Source organism: Astatotilapia calliptera, chromosome 2 (genome assembly GCF_964374335.1).
Source record: "Astatotilapia calliptera chromosome 2, fAstCal68.1, whole genome shotgun sequence".
Taxonomy (NCBI): domain Eukaryota; kingdom Metazoa; phylum Chordata; class Actinopteri; order Cichliformes; family Cichlidae; genus Astatotilapia; species Astatotilapia calliptera.
The window spans coordinates 22,765,814-22,785,163 of record NC_137423.1 but is presented as its reverse complement, the minus strand read 5'-3'; the positions used below and the strand labels follow the sequence as shown (position 1 = coordinate 22,785,163).

Genomic DNA, 19,350 nt, shown 5'->3' with positions numbered 1-19,350 from the left:
CCTGAAAGACTTCCAGTGTTGCCTCATCTCTTTCAGGACCCTCACGTCCTCGAGCCTGACAGCCATCGCCTAATCAAAGACCTTCTTTTCAGAGGGAATGCTAAGTGCTCCTTAAATGGAATGAAAACAGGACACTTATTACTTGCTATTAAATTATTTTCAGTGATAGTACACTTAACAGAAAACAAAGCTAATGTAAAACATGCCATTAAAGCTCAACTGTCACTGGAGACATCCGCTGGTCCAAGTCTGTCTGAGTGGCCAGCAATGGTAGCGACAACCACATCATCGGCCTCGCATGTAGCGCCACTATCAAATCACTGACTGCATGCCACAGGCTTTGACTTCTTCTGTTTGTTTTTCATCTGTCAGACTGTCATCACGCTTCCTCAGATCAGAAGTGGTGCTTTTTTTCCCCCTGTGGTTGAAATCCTGTCAGAAACCAGCTGTGCTCAGCTGTTCAGACTTCCTGCTCAAAGGACCCAGTGTTCATTTGTTATGTCACAAAGTCGAGTCAGTTTTATTGATATATGTTGTTGTATTTTCTGCGCAGAAATAATTCCACACACAGAATTTCATTGCAAAGATGTTACAGTCGGTCTTGCATAAAGCAGCTCTAGTAACGATATTTAGATATTATGTGCACATGTATTTCAGAAATCAGTGGACAGTTTGATCACAGCGTGTATGTGTGTGTGTTTGCGTGTGCATGAACACACGTGTGTCGAGTCCTTTGAAGCAGACATACACCCCACCACTATCACTGCCGTTCTTGCTCCTCAGATGAAAGCTGATATGTGATCGAGAGTCCGGCCGCTTGTTTCCATTCAGAGCAGTGAAAAGGAAAGACGAGCTAATATTGTAGCACTTGTGATACAATCACACGTCAGCGTTTCTCCTTTTGAATAACACAAGAAAAGATTCCTATAGGGCACGGCTCATTTTGGGAATTATTTTTGGATTTAGCTGCACTCTGGGTTTGAAATCTAAATCTAAAGTTTCTGTAAAAGGTGGAAAAAAGAACAAAAAACCAGAAAGAAACAATAAAGCATGGGGGGATTGAATGAGGAGTAAAATGTGATTGGGGTGAAGGAGGCAGGTGGCTGGCCTGCTGTACACCAACCAAACCCACAAACAGCTGTTCATTTCTCAAAGCACCCTTGTGCCCCCCTCCATGCATCAATTCTCCCTCTCTCTTTCTGTCTCTCCCCCCCAATATCTTCCTCTTTCCCGCTCCACCCCCACCCTCTCCCCAAGCCTCCAGTCCACCCAGCCATTCCTGCCTCCCACCTCACTCTGCTGCAGCTAAACACACTTTGATCACGCGCCAGAATCAGGACACAGCTGGTTCACCCGTGCACTTCTCACCGTCTGCTTATCATTTGTGGCGATAGTAAAACATGGCAGCGATAACATGTTTAAGTAAATAGTGACATTTGAGGAGAAATTAAGCAAAGTGGGAGACAGACAGAAAACTTCCAGGAGACCCAAAGCAGCGGCAGTCTTTCCTGTATTTACATCCCAAAAACACGCTAATCCAGTCAAGTGCAGGACATAAAAAAGTCAGGCCTCTCCACCACCACCCGCTCCCCTCCTCTCCACCCTGTGATCCAGGCGGGCAGGTCACTTGCTGGCATGAATTGCACGGCCTACCAGCAAGAAGACCAAACCAGAGATGAGCTCCAGGGGCACTCCGGCAGCCGCCACCATGAATGACAGGCCGTAGAGGACTGAAACCTCAGCGTTCGGACATGTTTCCCCTCTCTCCTGAAGGATGTAGCTCTTCACATCCACCACCTCCATCCACAGGACGTAGAGCAGAAGCGTGAACAGGAACAGGCAGGCTGCGGAGAGAGACAGTATTAGAGAGATAGACACAGAGGCCGTCAGTGCTGTGAGTGGCTGCAGAGGAACGCAGCTCCTCTTCATCTCTACTGTTACCACGGCGGCAGTGTTTACTGCTGTCGTTATAGTGACAACACTGCAGAGTGACATCTGCTGCTCCGCGTGCCGGGTGTGTGTTTATCATGTGACAGGTATGAACAGCTGACAGCAGCAAAGGCTGCAGAATGAATGTGCGTCTGTGCATTCGTCTCTTATTTCACGCTACAGTTAGGACTTACACACACATAGATGCACAGGCAGCAGTCTATATTTTACCAGCAGCTAAGAGGAAGGCCCCGCCCAACTTGTAGAGTTTGTAGCTGATGAAAGGAACACCACAGACCAAGAGGAAGCCTCCAGCCAGAGCTAAGACGAGTCCGAGGATTATCAGCACGGTCCAGAAGCCCCGAAACACTGCAAGAAACACAAGCACAGCAGTGGAATCCCATAAGTGTTCTGCAAAGAAAGGGTGTTTTTGCTCAGGTTTTCAGTTTAATCCCAGCCCCTTGGATTCATTTGCTGACCGGTCCGCAAACAAGATGCTGAAGCCCAGGTTGCTCCTGTCGGCTGGCGAGTCTTGCATTCCTACCCAGGAATTTTGTGTATGTGTGTGAATGGAAGAATAGGAAACACATTGCAAAGTGCTTTGTAGAGCTGCCAAGGTTAAAAGGATGTCATATAAGAACAGATCATTTACATGTAAGAAGCTAAAGTCAGCATCCAGTTACTCTGGCTCTGAGAAAAAGAAAGCAAGAAAACTGCTCTTCCACATCAGTCATTACATGTTCATTTTGTTTGGTTTCAGTCACAGGAAGGCAATGCTGGTTCTGATCTTTTGCAAGAAGATTGGAAACAACCAGCCATCTGTAGATGTGGTTAAATGCTGTCCTATTTAACACACAAATAGAAGAGTGTTTCCCATCTTCCCATAAAACGCTTAGCAAGAAAGCACAAAAAAGTATTTCCCAAAATAGACTGTTCCTTCAGGCTGGTCCTTTAATAACTTCGATATGGTCCTGATACGTTTAGGCTGTAATATGAGCACTTTTTGACTGAATAATAAATACCAGATTAAGTATTTCTCTGCTAAATCTTTACTGCTGTAGCAAAGATGGGATTTACTACTGATATATATGTGGGGACCTACAGATGAGGCCAAAATTATTAAGCGTTGCTTCTTTTAATGGATCGAAGGAATTTGTTATACAAGTGTCAAGAACAGGAGTGAGGAGTATCCTCAATAAATTCCAAGAAACCCACAGAGTACAGAACACGCCTGGCAGTGGTAGGAAGTGAAAGATTTCAAAGATTCTGGAAAGAAAACTAGTGAGAGATGTTTCTAGAGAGCCCAGAATAACTGCGAAGACACCCATGAATGATTTAGCCAAGTTGGGAATTGTAGTCTCAAATGAGACAATCACTAGAGCCCTGCACAGGAATGATGCGAGATTGGAGACCAGGAAAAACTTCACTTCTGCAGAAGACACGCCTTCAAGCCAGACTGCGGTGTGCTAAGGACACCCTAGAGACAGATAATGCACACTAGAAGAGCGAGAAGAGGAGATAAAACTAGAGCTCTTTGTCCACAGACACTTTGCTGATGTTTGGAGAAAGTAGTGAGAGTTCTACATCTCAAAGGACAGCGTCCCCACAGTGAAACACGGTGGTGGGAGGATCATGATGGGTGGATGCTTCAGTGGGTCTGGAACTGGGAATCTCATCAAGGTGGAAGGAATCATGAAGTTTATGTGAAGATTTTAAAAGCATTCAAAAACAAACCTGAGTCTGGGTCGTCTCTTTATCTTTAAACACAACAACAACCCAAAATATGTCGCTCCTGGGGAACAACTACCTCCAGAACACCAAAGTAAATGTTACTGACTGGCCAGTTCAAAAAAATGCAAAGCCCTGACTTGAAAATCACTGTGGGATGAACTGAAAACCAGGGTCCCTGCTGGAAGACCATCAAATCTGGAGAGCATGTGAGACATGTTGAAAACTACAACAAACGACTGCAGGCTGTTATCCAGCAAAAAGAGTAAACGACTGACTGTTAGCATCGAGGAGGTAATTATTTGGAACCTGGTAGTTTTTGTGAAATAATTTTGTTTCTATGTGCAAAGCAAAAATAATGTAAGCATCCAAAATAAAACAAGGATGTTCGGACAAGCTGTGCTAAAAACAAGTTATCGCTCTGTTAAACAGCATTTGGGAAATACCCATATTTTTATTCAAGAGTAAAAAATATTTCTCAATCATGTATCAAAGATTTGTATCAAAGATAATTTTACCTGAAGTTTAGGAGTGAGACTACACCTTAAGCACTCCTCTTCTAAAAACCTGTACCTGCTCCAAACACCTGTCTGTTCTCAATTTTAGGTCCCACCCTCCCCGTCTTTCTCTCCGTTTCCCAGATAGGCACTTGGTGTATCCGGCATCCTCATATCAGTCTTCTCCAAACCTCTGCCTCTCACCCAGCTGGCGTCAAATAATCTATCCACGATTATTTGTACATATTTTGTTGTTCATAAAATGTCTTGCATAGATTTGACCTCACTACTGAACAACAGGAAACAGAAAGACGTGTGTCCATGCAGCATATATTTGAGACTGTGAATTACCTGCTGTGGGGTCATAATTTGGATGAGGGACTTGTCCAACTGCAACCGGTAGCGGGAAGAGGTAACCATGGATGCAAACCTTAGACTCTGGCTGGTTTGCTATAGTTAAAAAAATGAGAAAGGTTTACAAAAATAATCACTCAAAATAATGGGCAAAGGTCTATAACCACAATAAACAGCAGACATATTAAGGCTTACACATAATTCAGTACTGACTTTATTGTTGCCTTTTATTTCCCATCATTGACTAGATTTTCTAAAAGCAGTGTCTGAATGAGTGGCAGAAGCACACTCAGCTATCGGGCCACTTGAATAACAATATGCTCAATGGTTGTTCTGGATTTCTTTTTCAATTCAGTGATGAAACATTAAGTGCAGCAGAAAATAAAAAAGACACAAATGCAAAATGCAGTCGGGGGAAAACAAAAAGCCCCAAAACACCCCATAAACAACATATTTTAGCAATCCTTTACATTTACTGTCATATATGGGCATTTTTCTTTTCTGCACTTGTAGCATGTCAAGGAGACCGCAGTGTTGAGCAAGGGACACGCAACCACATTGGACAACTCCCAAGAAAACCTTTGCTCAGCTTAACTAGAGGAAAGTTTCGCCTACGTACTGAAGAGAGTGGCCAGCACTGCGTGCGTCGTGGGCTCCACCTGAAACGCACAGCGCCAGAAAAAGCCCTCGTGGTGCAGCGTGAGGGAAGGAGGGGAGGTACTCGCTTCTTCCACCAACAGCGTCTAAGAAAAAGAAATGGAAGACAGACTGACATCACACAGATAGATGCTCGAATACCTAAAGATGGATGAATCCCATTTTCTGTCAGCGCTGTCAACACGTCTGCGCTCGCGGCTCTGTGTGATTCCCTACTTCACTGGAGCCACGGCATCAAACGTGGTTCTGATTATGGCCTGCTGGTCTGTGAGGTTTTCGAGGGGGAACTTATATTCTCTGCTCGCTTGTCAGAAATATGATTGATGGCGCCGAATAACACAACAACTTTAATCATCCTGTTTTATTGAAAATGAAAGACTTTGTTTCTGTGATGTTACGGAGGAATTCACTGGGGGATTAGCTTTTATAAATATATCCCTTACGTTGCACTCTTTGAACTTTCACACAAGTGCTTCATGGGAGAATAAACTGGAAAATTAAAGGGCCACTCCACTGATTTTACACATGAAGCTCAGCCGGCTCGTCAGTGAGAGTCCTACTCGCCGTGTAAAAACAGTCATATCAAGGTGCCACAGTTTTGTCAAACCTTACCCCGAACCGCTTTTATTTTACAGCTGGCAGTCGAAGTGATGGACCAAAAATATTAAATTTATGAAATACACTCAAATTTTCAGCAGCATGCTGATAGCAGCAAAAGGTTATCAAGGATGTCAGTGTGTGATGACTGGGTGGTCCACAGCTGTGGTCCAGACTGAAAGATCTCAACATCTGGGTGGATTACTCTGACATACTCTATATAATCCCTGTTTTTGTCTCCTATTCATGAAATAATACCTCGGCTGCTTATTTGCTTAATATCAGCATGTTCATATTTTAACCAGAGCCATGCTCGTCTTCACAAAGATGCTACTGTAGTGTGTATGATGGGATGCTGTGTCACAAACTCTGGATGTGAAGTCAGAATGTAGGTGTGTAATGAGCAGGGAGGGTTTGATGAAAGGTGCATTTGGAGGTATTGTGGTAAGATCATAAAGGCCACTAAATACAAACTACAAGTCCACATGTCTCTTCTAACTCCTCTCCTGCACACTTTACAGAAGTGCAGTCACCTACAACAGGAAGGCCAAACATAAGGTCCGGGGGCCAGAATCAACCCGGCAACAGCTCCAATCAGGCCCACTGATTTTGAACCTTTAACTGTATTTTCATACGTTTTACAGCTTTTCTGATGAAGACCTCCAACAACTCGTAAAGTACCAGTGAGGACAGTGCAGGGAATGAGCAAGCTGAACTTTTTCTGTACTTTTGCGAATTTATCATGTGGAAAGACTGAGGCGTGCTGTTTAAACTGCACTTCTTGTTCTTCTCATGGATTTAATGTTTGGATCAAAGTCTTTACACTGACAGAAAGGGGAGTTTTACTAGTCCAGTCTATTTAAGATCAAACTGGGCTGTACTAACCACTATGTAAAATGAGTTTAGACATCCCTGGCCTCCCACACGTTTGGGCAGAGTGTAATCGGTTAAAAAAAAATGCAGTGGTTTCCAAATCAGGAAGACTTCTGATAATGATTGTCAGTCAGCAACTTTTACTGGATTCACAAATGCAAGACCTTTGCTATGCCATTAAAGAGACAAAAACATATTTTTAAAAAACACTCCAGTTGAACTTATCTAAGAGGCAAAGTGGAAAACTGTAGTCTGACTGCTTTCTCTTGCAGGCCAAAGAGGTTAAGAGTCCTCTGCCCTGACACGGTTAAAAGTCAGTACCTGTGTTGGTATGGAAGTAGATTAATAATGGATTGTATTTATATAGCACTTTTCAAGGCACCCAAAGCGCTTTACAATTCCACTATTCATTCACACACTGGTGGAGGCAGCTACAGTTGTAGCCACAGCTGCCCTGGGGCAGACTGACAGAAGCGAGGCTGCCATATCGCGCCATTGGCCCCTCTGGCCAACACCAGTACGGTAAAGTGTCTTGCCCAAGGACATAACGAGCAGGACAGAGAGCCCGGAGATCGAACCGGCAACCTTTCAGTTACAGATGCACTTCCCAACCCCCTGAGCCATTAGTGAGCATTACTCAGGTAACCAGTAATGCTGACCAGTGGATTCAGGTTCTGGAGCAAAATATGCTGCATTGCAGTGTCTTGTTTCAGGGAAGGTCTTGCTTATTTCAACAAGATATCAGCAAACAACGTTCTGCATGTATTCCAGTATGGGTGGAGCTGTTGCCCAGTCAAAACATTTGGAGCAAGATAGGTTCAAACTGCTGGGCAGCTGGAATCCTTACAAGAAAGAATAACGCTACTGCCACGTTTCAAGAATTCGATATTGCAGCAAAGCATCTGACCCAGCTTTTATGAAACATGCCGGTAGCATCAAAATCTAAACTTATATTTTTTTCTTTTAAAAACAAAATCCCTCTGCTTCAACATTTGCTGTTTTCCTTGTTCTAGTTTTAATTAAAACTCATATGTTCTGTGATTATAAATGTGTTTTGCACAGCCTCCCAGCTTCTTTGGAAACAAGGTTGTAAATTGCTTCAGGACATCTTTAAATATCTTATAGTGGCACAGCAGCGAGTCCACAGCACCTGATCGGGTTTCCCCGTTTATTCTTTTTGTGGTTTTCACGTGTGACCAGTTAAAAATAATATTTTCGGTTGCTGTTATTGAATTGATGTGTTTTGATGGAAGTGATCAGTGATTGCTTACAGTATGTTAGGAATCGCACTTCTATCTGTCCTACCTCAGTCCTGTTGGCATCTTTGTCCCCCATCGGTGTCGTTTGTGTTTGCCATCTATATGGTCCGCAGTTGTCGCTTGCGACCAGCCAGTAGTCAGTACCAAATGCCAGGAAGAAACACAGAGTCCCTATTACCCCAAAAATCCCCCCAGACAGGGCTGCAGCTCCCACCCTCATAACTCCGGCCTTTACCCCGCTTTAAAGTATGATTCCTCTTAGCTTTTAGTCTTCAGGTCAGTGACTCCTTACTTGTGTCCACTCTGAAGGCTGTCTGCCCAGTCCCAATCCTAAAGAACATGACCAGCCTCTCTCAGCCACTCCCTGGCATGCTGGGAGCTGTGAGGAAAAAAATGCTACAGTAACCGAGCAGGTCAAACAGAGGGAGGTGGGGGGACAGGAGTTATTTTAGGACGCAGTAAGCCTGTCCTCGTCAGATTACCAGTGTATGTATTTTGCTGTGCATTTGTAAAGGAAACAAGGAGAGGAAAGATTGGCGTGAGGACGGTGTGGGCAGCAGGTATCAGCATTTATGACTGCGAGGTATTTGTAATGTTGGTGTTACTCTGGGAATGGTGCTTTGAAAATGAATTAGGCTGGAGATGCAAGAGTTGTTCAAGAGGTGAAACATAGAGCTGAGAAAAGCTTTATTGTAGCCGGCAAATAAATAAATAAAACCATTAAATTCATTTTATGAGGAATTTACTTGGGATGCATCCATGAAATTGCTGAAGACTTCTACTAGTTCTGCTTTGCACCTCACAACTCTGTGCTTAAAGGAATACGAGGTACTTATCACTTCAAATGATGGAACACGCTGAGTTCTTTGCTTTCATATGTTTTTCTCCCTCCCTCCCCGTGTCTCACAGTCTGCATTCATTGCTGCTTCTCATTCTCCAAAACAAAGCTGAGGTGTTTCCTGGCGGCTCTCTCCACGGTTTCTTGATGTTTTGGAGAGACTAGGTCTTCTCTAGCAGCTTTTGGATCCATTGATCTAGTCTGAGCCGGGCCAGCTGAGTCTGAGGAGTCCAGGAGAGTGGATCGTGGGCTTATGGAGCACACTGCCAAGAGGGAAGAGGGTGAAGTGAGCTCAAGAGTCACAAAGTCAAAAAAGCTTCTGGTCAAAGATCAGGAGGGAGAGAAATACTAATAAGCTGTTTTTTTTTTTTTTCTTTCTTTTCTTTAAGTTAGAGCAGAAAGTTTGAGAGACAGCAAACACACAGTTAAAAAACTGTATGAATTAAAACACAATTTTGCAGAAGTAGACAGGATGACTGAGTTTTAATCTTACGTACTAACTAGCAAGAAAAGCAAAAAGCCTTTAAAAGTAAAGCTTTCCATTTGTTCAACATAAGTTTGATAAACAGACATTTGAAAAAGAAAGTGGTTGTCGGACTCTATGCGATCACATAAAAAAAACAAAGTGCACCCTTATTGGTTCCATATGAGGGGAAAGTAGCAGCCTTAATTCATAATTTTGGTCATGTAGCCTGGAAAGTAGCAGCCTGGAGAAACTGCAAAAAACCAAAGAGCTACATGTCCGACTCCACAGGCCTCAGTTAGCATGTTAAATGTTAAACTTCATGACAGAATGGTTGGCGAGATAAGTTATGGCTTGTTTTAAAGTGCCAGGAGAAAAAACGACCATGGCAGCATGGTTTAGTTTTGAAAAGCTGCATCTGAACAAACAACTTCTGAAACAATGTCATTTGGACAGACCAACAAGACCGAATTTGAGCTGTCTCACCATCTTGCAGTTATTGAGTTTAACTCAGTGCACCAAAGTCATCTAGAGTCAAATATAATGCTATCTGAGAGCTAAAGTTTGGCTGAGAGTAGGTTATTTGGCATGGTAATGATCCCAAACATCGAGGTGTTACCATGGCTGAGCCAAAGTCCAGACATCAGCTTCATTAAAAACTGTGGTGGGACATTCAGAGAACCTGCAAAACCGCAATGAACTGAAGCAATGATGTAAAGAAGAGCAGGAAAAATGTATTGACAATGATGTGAGAGACTGATAAGGTCATACAGAGAATTAATGATTCAAGTTATTGTTACGTAAGTTGGTCCTACAAGCTGCTGAATCATGCAGAGGACTTGGCTGTTTTTTTTATAGGACTGCATAGAGTCCTGTCAAGACTTTCTGTTTCACATGGCTGTGCATCTGGCTGCGTCTTTACCTGTGTGAGATCTGCTAAGTCCAGTTCTCACTCTCTGTGGCTCACTTAGCCCACCATCCTCCCCCTGCAAAAGTAGAAATACACAGTACAGCACCATGGAGGATGTTCTCTACTCTGATACCGACACTCCATCATTCACGTAGAGTTTAAACAGATTCCTAAACTTGGATGCAGTATTTCAACATGAATCCACCAAGCCACAGGTGTCGAACTCCAGGCCTCGAGGGCGATGTGTCCTTGATCCAACACAGCTCATTCAAATGGCTAAAGTACCTCCTCAATAAGTCTTGAAGTTTTCCAGAAACCTGGTAAGGAGCTAATCATTTAATTCAGGTGTGTTGATCCAGGGTGAGATCTAAAACCTGCAGGACACCGGCCCTTGAGGCCTGGAGTTCGACACCCCTGCAACCCTGTGAACTTACTCTCCTAACCATTCAGTCTTTTTAATTCTGTTCAATAAAACTCGAACATGAGGAAATGCAGGTAGTTTGCATGCACCTGAAAGTGTGTGATTGTGTTGTATGAGTATCTTTCTCCCAGACTTTGGTGTCTGTAAAGGGGCTTCCTTGTTCTGTCCACCGATGTGTCCTGGTGCAGGGTGTGTCTGCTGTAGGCTGGTGTCTGCTGGAGTGAGGACACATGCATGAGCCCAGAAGTGTGGAGCTGAATTATACACATTGTGCAATTTCTAAGTTATAGTAGCTGGAACTAGGAAATAGCTAACAGTGGCATAGAAACTTTACCTTGTTGTTGAAGTTTTGGAGGTTTCTTGAGAGGATGCGCCTGATGCTTTCCATCTCCTCCGGTAGCAGAGGTCGCCCTTGGGAGCGAGGATCCACTCTAGGTTTTTAGAAAACCCTGATTATGGTCATGAACCTTTCTTCCGTTATTCTGGGAACTTTAAGGACAAACACTGACACAGTCCAAAAACCATTTTCTTACATCGGCGGGGCCTCCTCCTCGACTCCCCTCTGCTCCCGTCTCTCCAGCTCCTGGTAAACTCTGAGGATGCTGGAGCTAGCCTGGCGGTCGTTACGGATGAGGAAACGGCGAAGGTACTTCTTGTTGAACTGCTCAAACCTCACACACACACACACAAGCACACAGATGGCAATACTGTGACTTGTAGAAAATGTGCATAGTGTTTGCTGCCACCTGCTGGTCATTTCATATTTTATCTTTTTATATGCACAACAAACGCTTTATGATAAAACACAAGCAGAAGGCAAAGTAACAGTTAAACACGGAAAACTAACTTGTCTTTCCAGTAGTGCTGCCCCCAGTAGCCAACCACATCCTCTATACCTGCCACCAGGTGATCTATGAGCTAACAACAAACAGGATTATTTGCAGATAACTTCCAAAAAATGATATCCTTTGGAAGTATTGAAAGAAATTCATGAAACAGGCTGCTCTCTGTGCACCATCCACTTCAGTGCATCCTTCAAACATTGTATGCTTTGCATAGGAAAAAACCGAACTCACCTTGTTTCCTTTTGGTTAGTAAGCCTTGCTCTTCTGAGATCATAATCCTTGACAGTCTTTGCTAATTTACTGATATCTAAAAATCAGTAGTGTCCAGAGTTATCTACAGCCCTATCACAAATCCACACTTAGCTGTGATTCCTGTGATCTCTCACCCTGCTGTGGATCTCCTCGCTGAGAGTAGGCAGAGCTCTCTTCTTCCTCTTCACATACAGTAGCTCCACCAGAGGCTTGATGGTCATCCCCTGCAAACCAGACTCAGAAAATAAAATCCACCTTCAAACTATGACAAACTTTTTTCCTTACAATTCACGAACATGTTTGCCCCACCTGTACAAAGACAGTAAAGAGAATGACCACGATGGTAGTGGTGATGAAGAGTCGTTTCTTTGGGAAGTCATCAATCAGGAAGACCAGGGAAAAACAGATTGCCCCTCTCAGGCCACCGTAGGCGATGATGAACTGGTCTCGGAAGGTCACGGCGTTCCTCCGGAGCTTGTTCACAAACGCGGTCAGCAAAAGCACGCCTTTTAAGAAGTGAGAAAGAGTTTAGATATCCACTTTGCTGATCTTGTGATATAACTTGTTTTAAAGTGCGGGGAAGACTTATACCCGTGGCCCTCCAGATGAGACAGAGCAGCAGTGTAGAGCACACAAACGGCCAGCTCCACATGTGGATGTCCTGTATGGTGGACACTCCCAGGAAGGTGAAGATTAAGGTCTCGCTCACGCTACTCCACATCTTCAGAAAGTACTGGATGCTGGTGTTGCTGCGCTCCGACACATTTGCTTCCACGTACTGTTTCATTGTAGCAGCACAGGTCACTATGCTGCAGGGCAGGGAAAGGGGAAGCAAAGTTAACTAATGTTTATACTAATGTGTACAATTTGTGGTCTTTGGGATTCAGATGATTCTGAGCAGCACTCACGCCATGATCCCAGAGAGGTGAAGCATCTCTGAGGTAAGGTAAGACAAATAGGAATAGAGGAAGACAAAGAGCGGGGCGATGACTTGGGCCCTGGAGGTAAAACGTGAGGTGAGGGCTGCCAGCAGGCCGAAGAAGAGACCTACACACAAGCCCCCGATTCCGACCACCACCACCCTGCAGCCCCCCAGCAAAACATCCAGCCCTGACACTGATGGCAGACGGAGGAAGGACTCAAAAAGCTTGTAGAGCACCTGAGAGGAAGAAACGTCTATGAGTATCAAGTGTTTCATTTAGGTACCTGAAACACGCACCGCTTCTCTCCTCACCACAGTGACGGCGTCATTGAGCAGTGACTCTCCGAACACCAGGATATGCAGCTGTTCGTTAACTTGCATCTCTTGGAAAACAGAAAGCACCGCCACTGGGTCTACAGCAGCGATCAGGGAGCCAAACAGCAGGCAGTGGAGCAGAGAGACATCTCCTAGTGAGCTCTGAGCCAGCAGGCAAACACCGTACAGAGACAGGCCGATGCCCAGGACGTTCCACAAGGTCCCCAGCACTGCATACCTGCACATGCACAAGAAACCAGCTTTAAGACACCTGCTCCAGGTACCTTTAACAAATGCTCGATGAATATCTGAGTTTAGCCACTCAGGTCCACAAAAATAAGCTCAAAATATGACAAATGTGGTAACATATGCAGTGCGTCATGTTTATTTTGAATATTCAATGTGATTCCTAAGTTCATGGTCAGTTCTTAGTAATCTTAGAGTTCTTCCTCCCTCAGTGTCTCGTCTTCTTCTGTGTTCATTCAGCCTTGTCTTCACGTTGTCTTCATGTCTTGTCTCTGTGTTTTGTGTTCCCCTGTCGGTCATGTCTCCAGTGTGTGTTAGTCTTCTTCTCTGTTTTTATTGTACTTCCTGTTTTATTTTGACAGTCTCTCATCCTTGTACAGTATGTTCAGTTTTACTTCCCCTGTCCTATTAGTCTGTATAGGTTCCAGCTGTGTTTACAACTGTTGCCCATCCTCTCGTTAGTTTCTAGTTTATCTTTTATTAGTTTCTATTTGTTATTGTTTTTGTATTTTATTTCAAGCACCGTGTTACAGCACATGAAACTGCCTCCTTTAGTTCACTCCCTTTGTTTCATCTGTCTGCCACACAGCCATACATGACACAGAGGGGTAAAATGATTATTAGGTCTCCTGCTGAATTTGTAAGTTCACTCACTTACAAAGAATTGAAGAGTCTCTATTTTTGTTGCAGATAAATACAACCAAATAAAACCAGTACCGGTACCCAAAAAAAAAGAAGATCTATCCATAACCACGGGAAAAGAACCAGGGAAACCAAGTTAACAATAAAAACGATTTAACAAAAATAACAATAAAAACCAATAAAAACCCTGAAAACCATAAATTTCACACCCAAGCTTCAACTCTTGCAGCCCGGTACCAAACGGCTCATGGACCGATACCGGTCCATGCCCCGGGGGTTGGGGACCGCGGCTTTAACCCATTCCAGTCAAACAATCCTGTGACTCTGTGGGAGGCAGAAATCTGGCTGGGCTGTAGGAAACCAAATACTCATTTCACTCAGTGACATGCAGGGATGTTTATATCTTGGTTCTCTCCATTAAAATAAAACCGTCATAAAAATTAGAGACTGTCCAATTCTTGGTACACGATCAAAATGATGAATTAAGCAGGAGATCAAATAATTATCATTTGGATGTTTCAAATTTCAACCCTGAGCCTGAACCATGAAATAATTGCCACAAAATTCAATTGTTTTTGAAAGTAGAGCATTCATTAAATCATTTGAAGAAATTTAAACAATAAATAAATAAAATATAGATTTCTGTTTGTGAATTTCAATTTGTATCATATTTGGTGCATCATGACTTCTTTTTTTTTTTGCAATTTATTCTTTTGAATTTTTATTTTATATTGTGTAATTTACACTGATGATTCAGACGTAGAGGTAGAAGAAGGCTTTAAAGGGTAAAACCAAAATAAAGAGTCTAATTCTGACTTTTAAATCAAACTCTTTCTACTCATATTTTATGTGGAAATGGCGTACTTTCATTCTGTTCAACGCAATCTGCATACGAATGCCTCCACACACACGCACACACACAAAAATCAAACATTTTAAAGCTACCAACCAGAGGATTGTACCAAGGTTTTCAAAGAACAGCCTGCCTGGCAGGAAGTATCCTGCATCTAACACGATGGGTGGCAGCAGAAAGAGGAAGAAAGCATCGGCGCTGAGAGTCGGTGGAGCAGAGTGGCGCACCCCATAGATCACACCTCCAACCAGGAGGCCCACCATGATGAGGACGCAGCTTTCGGGGACAACTGCAGGGACTCGACCTGACCAGTGAAAACCTGAGGGAATGAGAAACGGAGAGGGAGTAAAAGGAAATCAGCAGGATCCGAACTTTGTGGAGTTCTGACTAAATCGCTCTGTAGCTATACCGAGGGAGGACTACTACCATTGTACTCAGATAAACTCTTTCATTGATAGAACAGATTGTTAACTTGAGGTTTGGTGTGAGTTTTAAAAAATCCTGGAAATAACTAGAAATGTAGAAAAATAATAGATATTATATACATTATATTATATATGAAAGAATCTGGCTTCTCGTGGATGAGTGTGAGCACAACTGAGGCTTACCCAGCTTGGCCAGTGAGGCCAGCATGATCCACAGCACGATCTCAAAGGGAGCCTGTACGTGGTGATAGTCCATGCTGAACACCCTCAGAGCCATGGGTAGATCCACAGACAGGCTGCCATCGCTACTGTTGGTGCCCAGCGAGGGAGGCAGATTGTGGGGCAGAGGGCTCCCATCGGGAGAGGTCACAGCCAGACAGCCCAGCAGACTGGCAGAGAGCAGCAGAGAGAGAGTCCACAGAGCAGTCATCCTGCAGCCATGCTGGGACAACAGCAGAGAGAGGCAGAGAATAGGAGTGGGACTATGGAGATGGGGGGTGGGGGCGAGACACACAAAACAACCTGACTGGGACTCATGCAGCCACTAATGTGCACAGGAATCCCTGAGCTAGCAATGATACCAGCAGCACAGAGCTCAAGGGGTGTGTCACACACACAGACGGTCTCATCAGCAACTCAAAGAACATTACATCCATTTCCTGAAAATGAACCCTAACTGGAAGCCAAAACAAAACCCAAAATATGATTATTTCCATTACAGGGAATTGCTTTAAGTCCACAATATGTGCCTGTGTACACACATTTGTGTCCCCACGGCATAAGTAATGCAAGTACACATGCACAAGATTCAGCCAGGGTATTAGCACTGATGGTTTGTTGTACACAAAGCTTAGATAGATTGCAATAATTGTTAATATATTTTGTTTACCTAGCAGAGAAAGGGCTTCTCCGATAATGGACTCATTTTCAGTGTTTGTTCTCATGCTGTGGTAGCAGTGCTTCATTTGGTGGAATTTGTGTTCTGCTGTGGCTTATTTGATTTGCAATCTTTCATTTCAAACAAGCAACTTATTGTTGATGCGGCATGTTGTGATTATTGAAATAGTTTGAATTACAGTTACAAATATGTTGCCTAGTGGTGAGAAAAAGGCTTTAATTATCAGCCAAGACAGTATCTCTTCCTCCCACTGGCTTCTTATTAAATTCGGTTTATCGTCTTTACATATTTTATGCCAATATGCGTGCAGTCCGTCAGTTCCACTGCAAACACAAGGATCTGTGTCAGAATAAGCCTTCCACTGTATAAGTGCACAAAAATAATTGGTTTAGTGAGTTTAGTTGTACGGGTCATTTACACAGAAAACAAACAAAAAGTTAAAAATATGTTGCTTGTGTGACTTGTTCCCTTTTCCAAAATGTTAGGCAGATGGCATGTGATTTTTTTTTTTCTGTTGCTTTAAAATCTGTTTGTGCTTCTGGAAAGTTGTTAGTTGTTCTTCTCCAGTCCAAGAGAACATTTAAAAGCTAAGAGTTGTTTTGGTTTTTTTACACACCCTCACTACCTCAGTGATTTTGCCCTTCGTCCCTTCTTCCCTACAAGTGAACTCACTGAGGATCAGACCTCTCCACCTCTGATTAACACACAATGCCTGACTGCAACTTCTGGCCATGTTAGAAAACAGCTGGAGAAACTAAGAAGCAGCAAGTCCGTTTGTGACTCTAAGTCATATTTACAATCCGAGTCTGAAGCAGGAGAAGATACCATTGAAATGGAAAAAACATCCTGTTTGATTCCTCTACTGGAGAAGTTGACAAAGTCCAAACTTACTGACTATCAACCTGGCGGACTTCAAATCGCGTGTGAGGAAGGTGATGGGAAGACATGTCAGTCCACGTCAGACCAGAGATGAAACATCTTGACCCTCTGCAGTTTACACACAGTCCATCATCTACATGCTGCACAGCGTTTAATCATTTTACACGATTCAGCCACTGATACAGACAGAGGAGGTAATATCAGTAAACACACCCTCCATCGCATGGATTGCTGACAGACAGGCGTTGCTCCGCCCAATCTCACATCCGTGGACTGTGCAGTTATTCCTGTTCCCCTTGTTCACCTTAGACTTTCAGTACAACTCCAACTCACGCCACCCTCAGAAATATTCTTTGATCCTGGAGTGGTTGGATGTAAGTAATATATAATCAACTAACTTGCCATTAATGTATAAAAATGAATGTACACTGAACAAAAATATAAACGCAACACTTTTGTTTTTGCTCCCATTCCCCATGGGATGGACGTAGAGACCTAAAATTCATTCCAGATACACAATATAACCATCCCTCCCAAACAGTGGTCACGAATCAGTCCAAATGTGTGGTAGTGGGCACATCTGCTATATTGAGATAATCCATCCCACCTCACAGGTGTGCCACATCAGGATGCTGATCTGACATCATCAGTAGTGCACAGGTGTACCTCAGACTGCCCACAACAAAAGGCCACCCTGGAATGTGCAGTTTTGTCTCACAGCAAAATGCCACAGATGCCACAAGCAATGAGGGAGCGTGCAATTGGCATGCTGACAGCAGGAATGTCAACCAGATCTGTCGCCCGTGCATTGAATGTTCATTTCTCAACCATAAGCCGTCTCCACAGGCATTTCAGAGAATATGGCAGCACATCCAACCGGCCTCACAACCGCAGACCTCGTGTAACCACACCAGCCCAGGACCTCCACATCCAGCAGGTTCACCTCCAAGATCGTCTGAGACCAGCCACCCAGACAGCTGTGTGTGTGGGCAAATGCTCACATTCGATGGCATCTGGCACGTTGGAGAGGTGTGCGCTTCACGGATGAATCATGGTTCACATTGTTCAGGGCAGATGGCAGCTGAGAATGTCCCAGTTCTTGCATGGCCAGCATACTCACCGGACATGTCACCCATTGAGCATGTTCGGGATGTGCTTGACCGGCGTATACGACAGCGTGTACCAGTTCCCACAAATATCCAACAACCTCGCACAGCCATTGAAGTGGAGTGGACCAACATTCCACAGGCCACAATTGACAATCTGATAGACTCCATGCGACGATGTGTTGCACTGCATGAGGCAAATGGTGGTCACACCAGATACTGACCGGTTCTGGGTCCCCAGACCCCCAATAGCGCAAAAAACTGCACATTCCAGGGTGGCCTTTTGTTGTGGGCAGTCTGAGGTACACCTGTGCACTACTCATGATGTCAGATCAGCATCCTGATGTGGCACACCTGTGAGGTGGGATGGATTATCTCAATATAGCAGATGTGCCCACTACCACACATTTGGACTGATTTGTGACCACTGTTTGGGAGGGATGGTTATATTGTGTATCTGGAATGAATTTTAGGTCTCTACGTCCATCCCATGGGGAATGGGAGCAAAAACAAAAGTGTTGCGTTTATATTTTTGTTCAGTGTAAATTCTATAATACATGATTGGGAATATCAGCACAAACAAACATTATAAATTCGGATCTTTCTAACAAGGTTTACTTTTTTTTTCCTAAATCCCTTTTCATTCATCTTTTACTTTAACAGTAGTAACTTAAATACCAAGTTACTTGTTCACAAGAACATTTAATGACACAGAGTCACTGTTCATCACACCTTACACATACACCTGTGCTATAAGTAGAGATGCCCTCTCATCTGAGTGTTTTCACTATGTAGTTTTGTATTGCAAATTCATAAGAATAAAGCTACTAATTCTTAATTAATTTAATCACTTCATTAATTTTATTTGCTTAGAACTCAATTTAATTATAGGACATGTAAAGCCATGAATGTTGTGTAATGTAGGTGTACACACCTATAAACGGTGGAAACTGTCTTGTGTATCAGACTTGACTGAGAGCCTCCTGCCTGCCGTCCGTCCTGTTTCAGGTCAGACAACTGCTCTGAACTGACTTGAATCTAAATTTCTAATGTTGCCTGTGTGCGAGCCTAAATCAGGTATGCCATTTTAATTCAGTTATTAAGTTGCAGATAATTTAGTTTTATGTTTTAAAAAAAATCTATTTTCAGTCATGGGTTTTCATATCACTTGATTTTGCTAAAGCATGAATTAATGTCCTGTAATCCCTGTAAACAGCATGCATCATGGATACCAGTACACCACATCCTTTTGATGATGCCGGAACCTGTTAAAGTTGAATAGCTTCCACTTTCTACCACAGGACCTTAAATAACTCCTGCTTGCTTCTGCCTTTACTGAGGTCTAATCAACCAGCTGAAAACACTTGTGTAATTACACTGGATAGGGCCCCTAATAAGGTATAATGTTATCAATGTGAAGTGGGGAAGTGATTCAAAACAT

The 19,350-nt window shown here is 43.5% G+C and overlaps 2 protein-coding genes across 3 annotated transcripts; both read right to left on the bottom strand.

Annotated features, from left to right (window-relative positions):
* Positions 1-518: 518 nt before the first annotated feature.
* LOC113033922 (transmembrane protein 182-like) lies at positions 519-8,260 on the bottom strand. Its single transcript, XM_026188131.2, has 5 exons — positions 7,941-8,260; positions 5,128-5,251; positions 4,506-4,604; positions 2,161-2,298; positions 519-1,844 (listed from the first exon to the last, which is right to left on the bottom strand). The coding sequence occupies exons 1-5, from the start codon at positions 8,112-8,114 to the stop codon at positions 1,624-1,626; spliced, it is 756 nt and encodes a 251-aa protein (XP_026043916.1). The 5' UTR covers positions 8,115-8,260; the 3' UTR covers positions 519-1,623.
* A 304-nt stretch (positions 8,261-8,564) lies between these two features.
* Positions 8,565-15,557, bottom strand: LOC113033906 (sodium/hydrogen exchanger 2-like). Of its 2 annotated transcripts, none has more exons than XM_080306385.1 (13): positions 15,210-15,557; positions 14,698-14,920; positions 12,858-13,098; positions 12,532-12,782; positions 12,215-12,432; positions 11,933-12,129; positions 11,758-11,847; positions 11,374-11,444; positions 11,060-11,197; positions 10,861-10,957; positions 10,616-10,741; positions 10,118-10,181; positions 8,565-8,995 (listed from the first exon to the last, which is right to left on the bottom strand). In XM_080306385.1, exons 1-13 carry the CDS (start codon positions 15,454-15,456, stop codon positions 8,811-8,813), a joined length of 2,148 nt encoding a protein of 715 aa, XP_080162511.1. In that variant the 5' UTR covers positions 15,457-15,557; the 3' UTR covers positions 8,565-8,810. The 2 variants fall into 2 exon arrangements, with proteins under 2 accessions (XP_080162511.1, XP_026043882.2); XM_026188097.2 differs by having other exon boundaries at positions 10,616-10,738.
* Between the last annotated feature and the right edge of the window lie 3,793 nt (positions 15,558-19,350).

Bases quoted from the DNA above. Each gene is read 5' to 3' on its own strand.
- LOC113033922 (XM_026188131.2), bottom strand. From the start codon at position 8,114: ATGAGGGTGGGAGCTGCAGCCCTGTCTGGGGGGATTTTTGGGGTAATA. The intron at 4,605-5,127 runs GTACGTAGGCGA...TTTTAACTATAG, and splicing joins AGTGCTGGCCACTCTCTTCA to CAAACCAGCCAGAGTCTAAG. The intron at 2,299-4,505 runs GTAATTCACAGT...TGTTTCTTGCAG, and splicing joins AAATTATGACCCCACAGCAG to TGTTTCGGGGCTTCTGGACC.
- LOC113033906 (XM_080306385.1), bottom strand. From the start codon at position 15,456: ATGACTGCTCTGTGGACTCTCTCTCTGCTGCTCTCTGCCAGTCTGCTG. The intron at 11,198-11,373 runs GTTAGTTTTCCG...TGTGTGTGTGAG, and splicing joins CAGCACTACTGGAAAGACAA to GTTTGAGCAGTTCAACAAGA. The intron at 10,742-10,860 runs GTAAAGTTTCTA...TCCTCACTCCAG, and splicing joins TCCAAAACTTCAACAACAAG to CAGACACCAGCCTACAGCAG.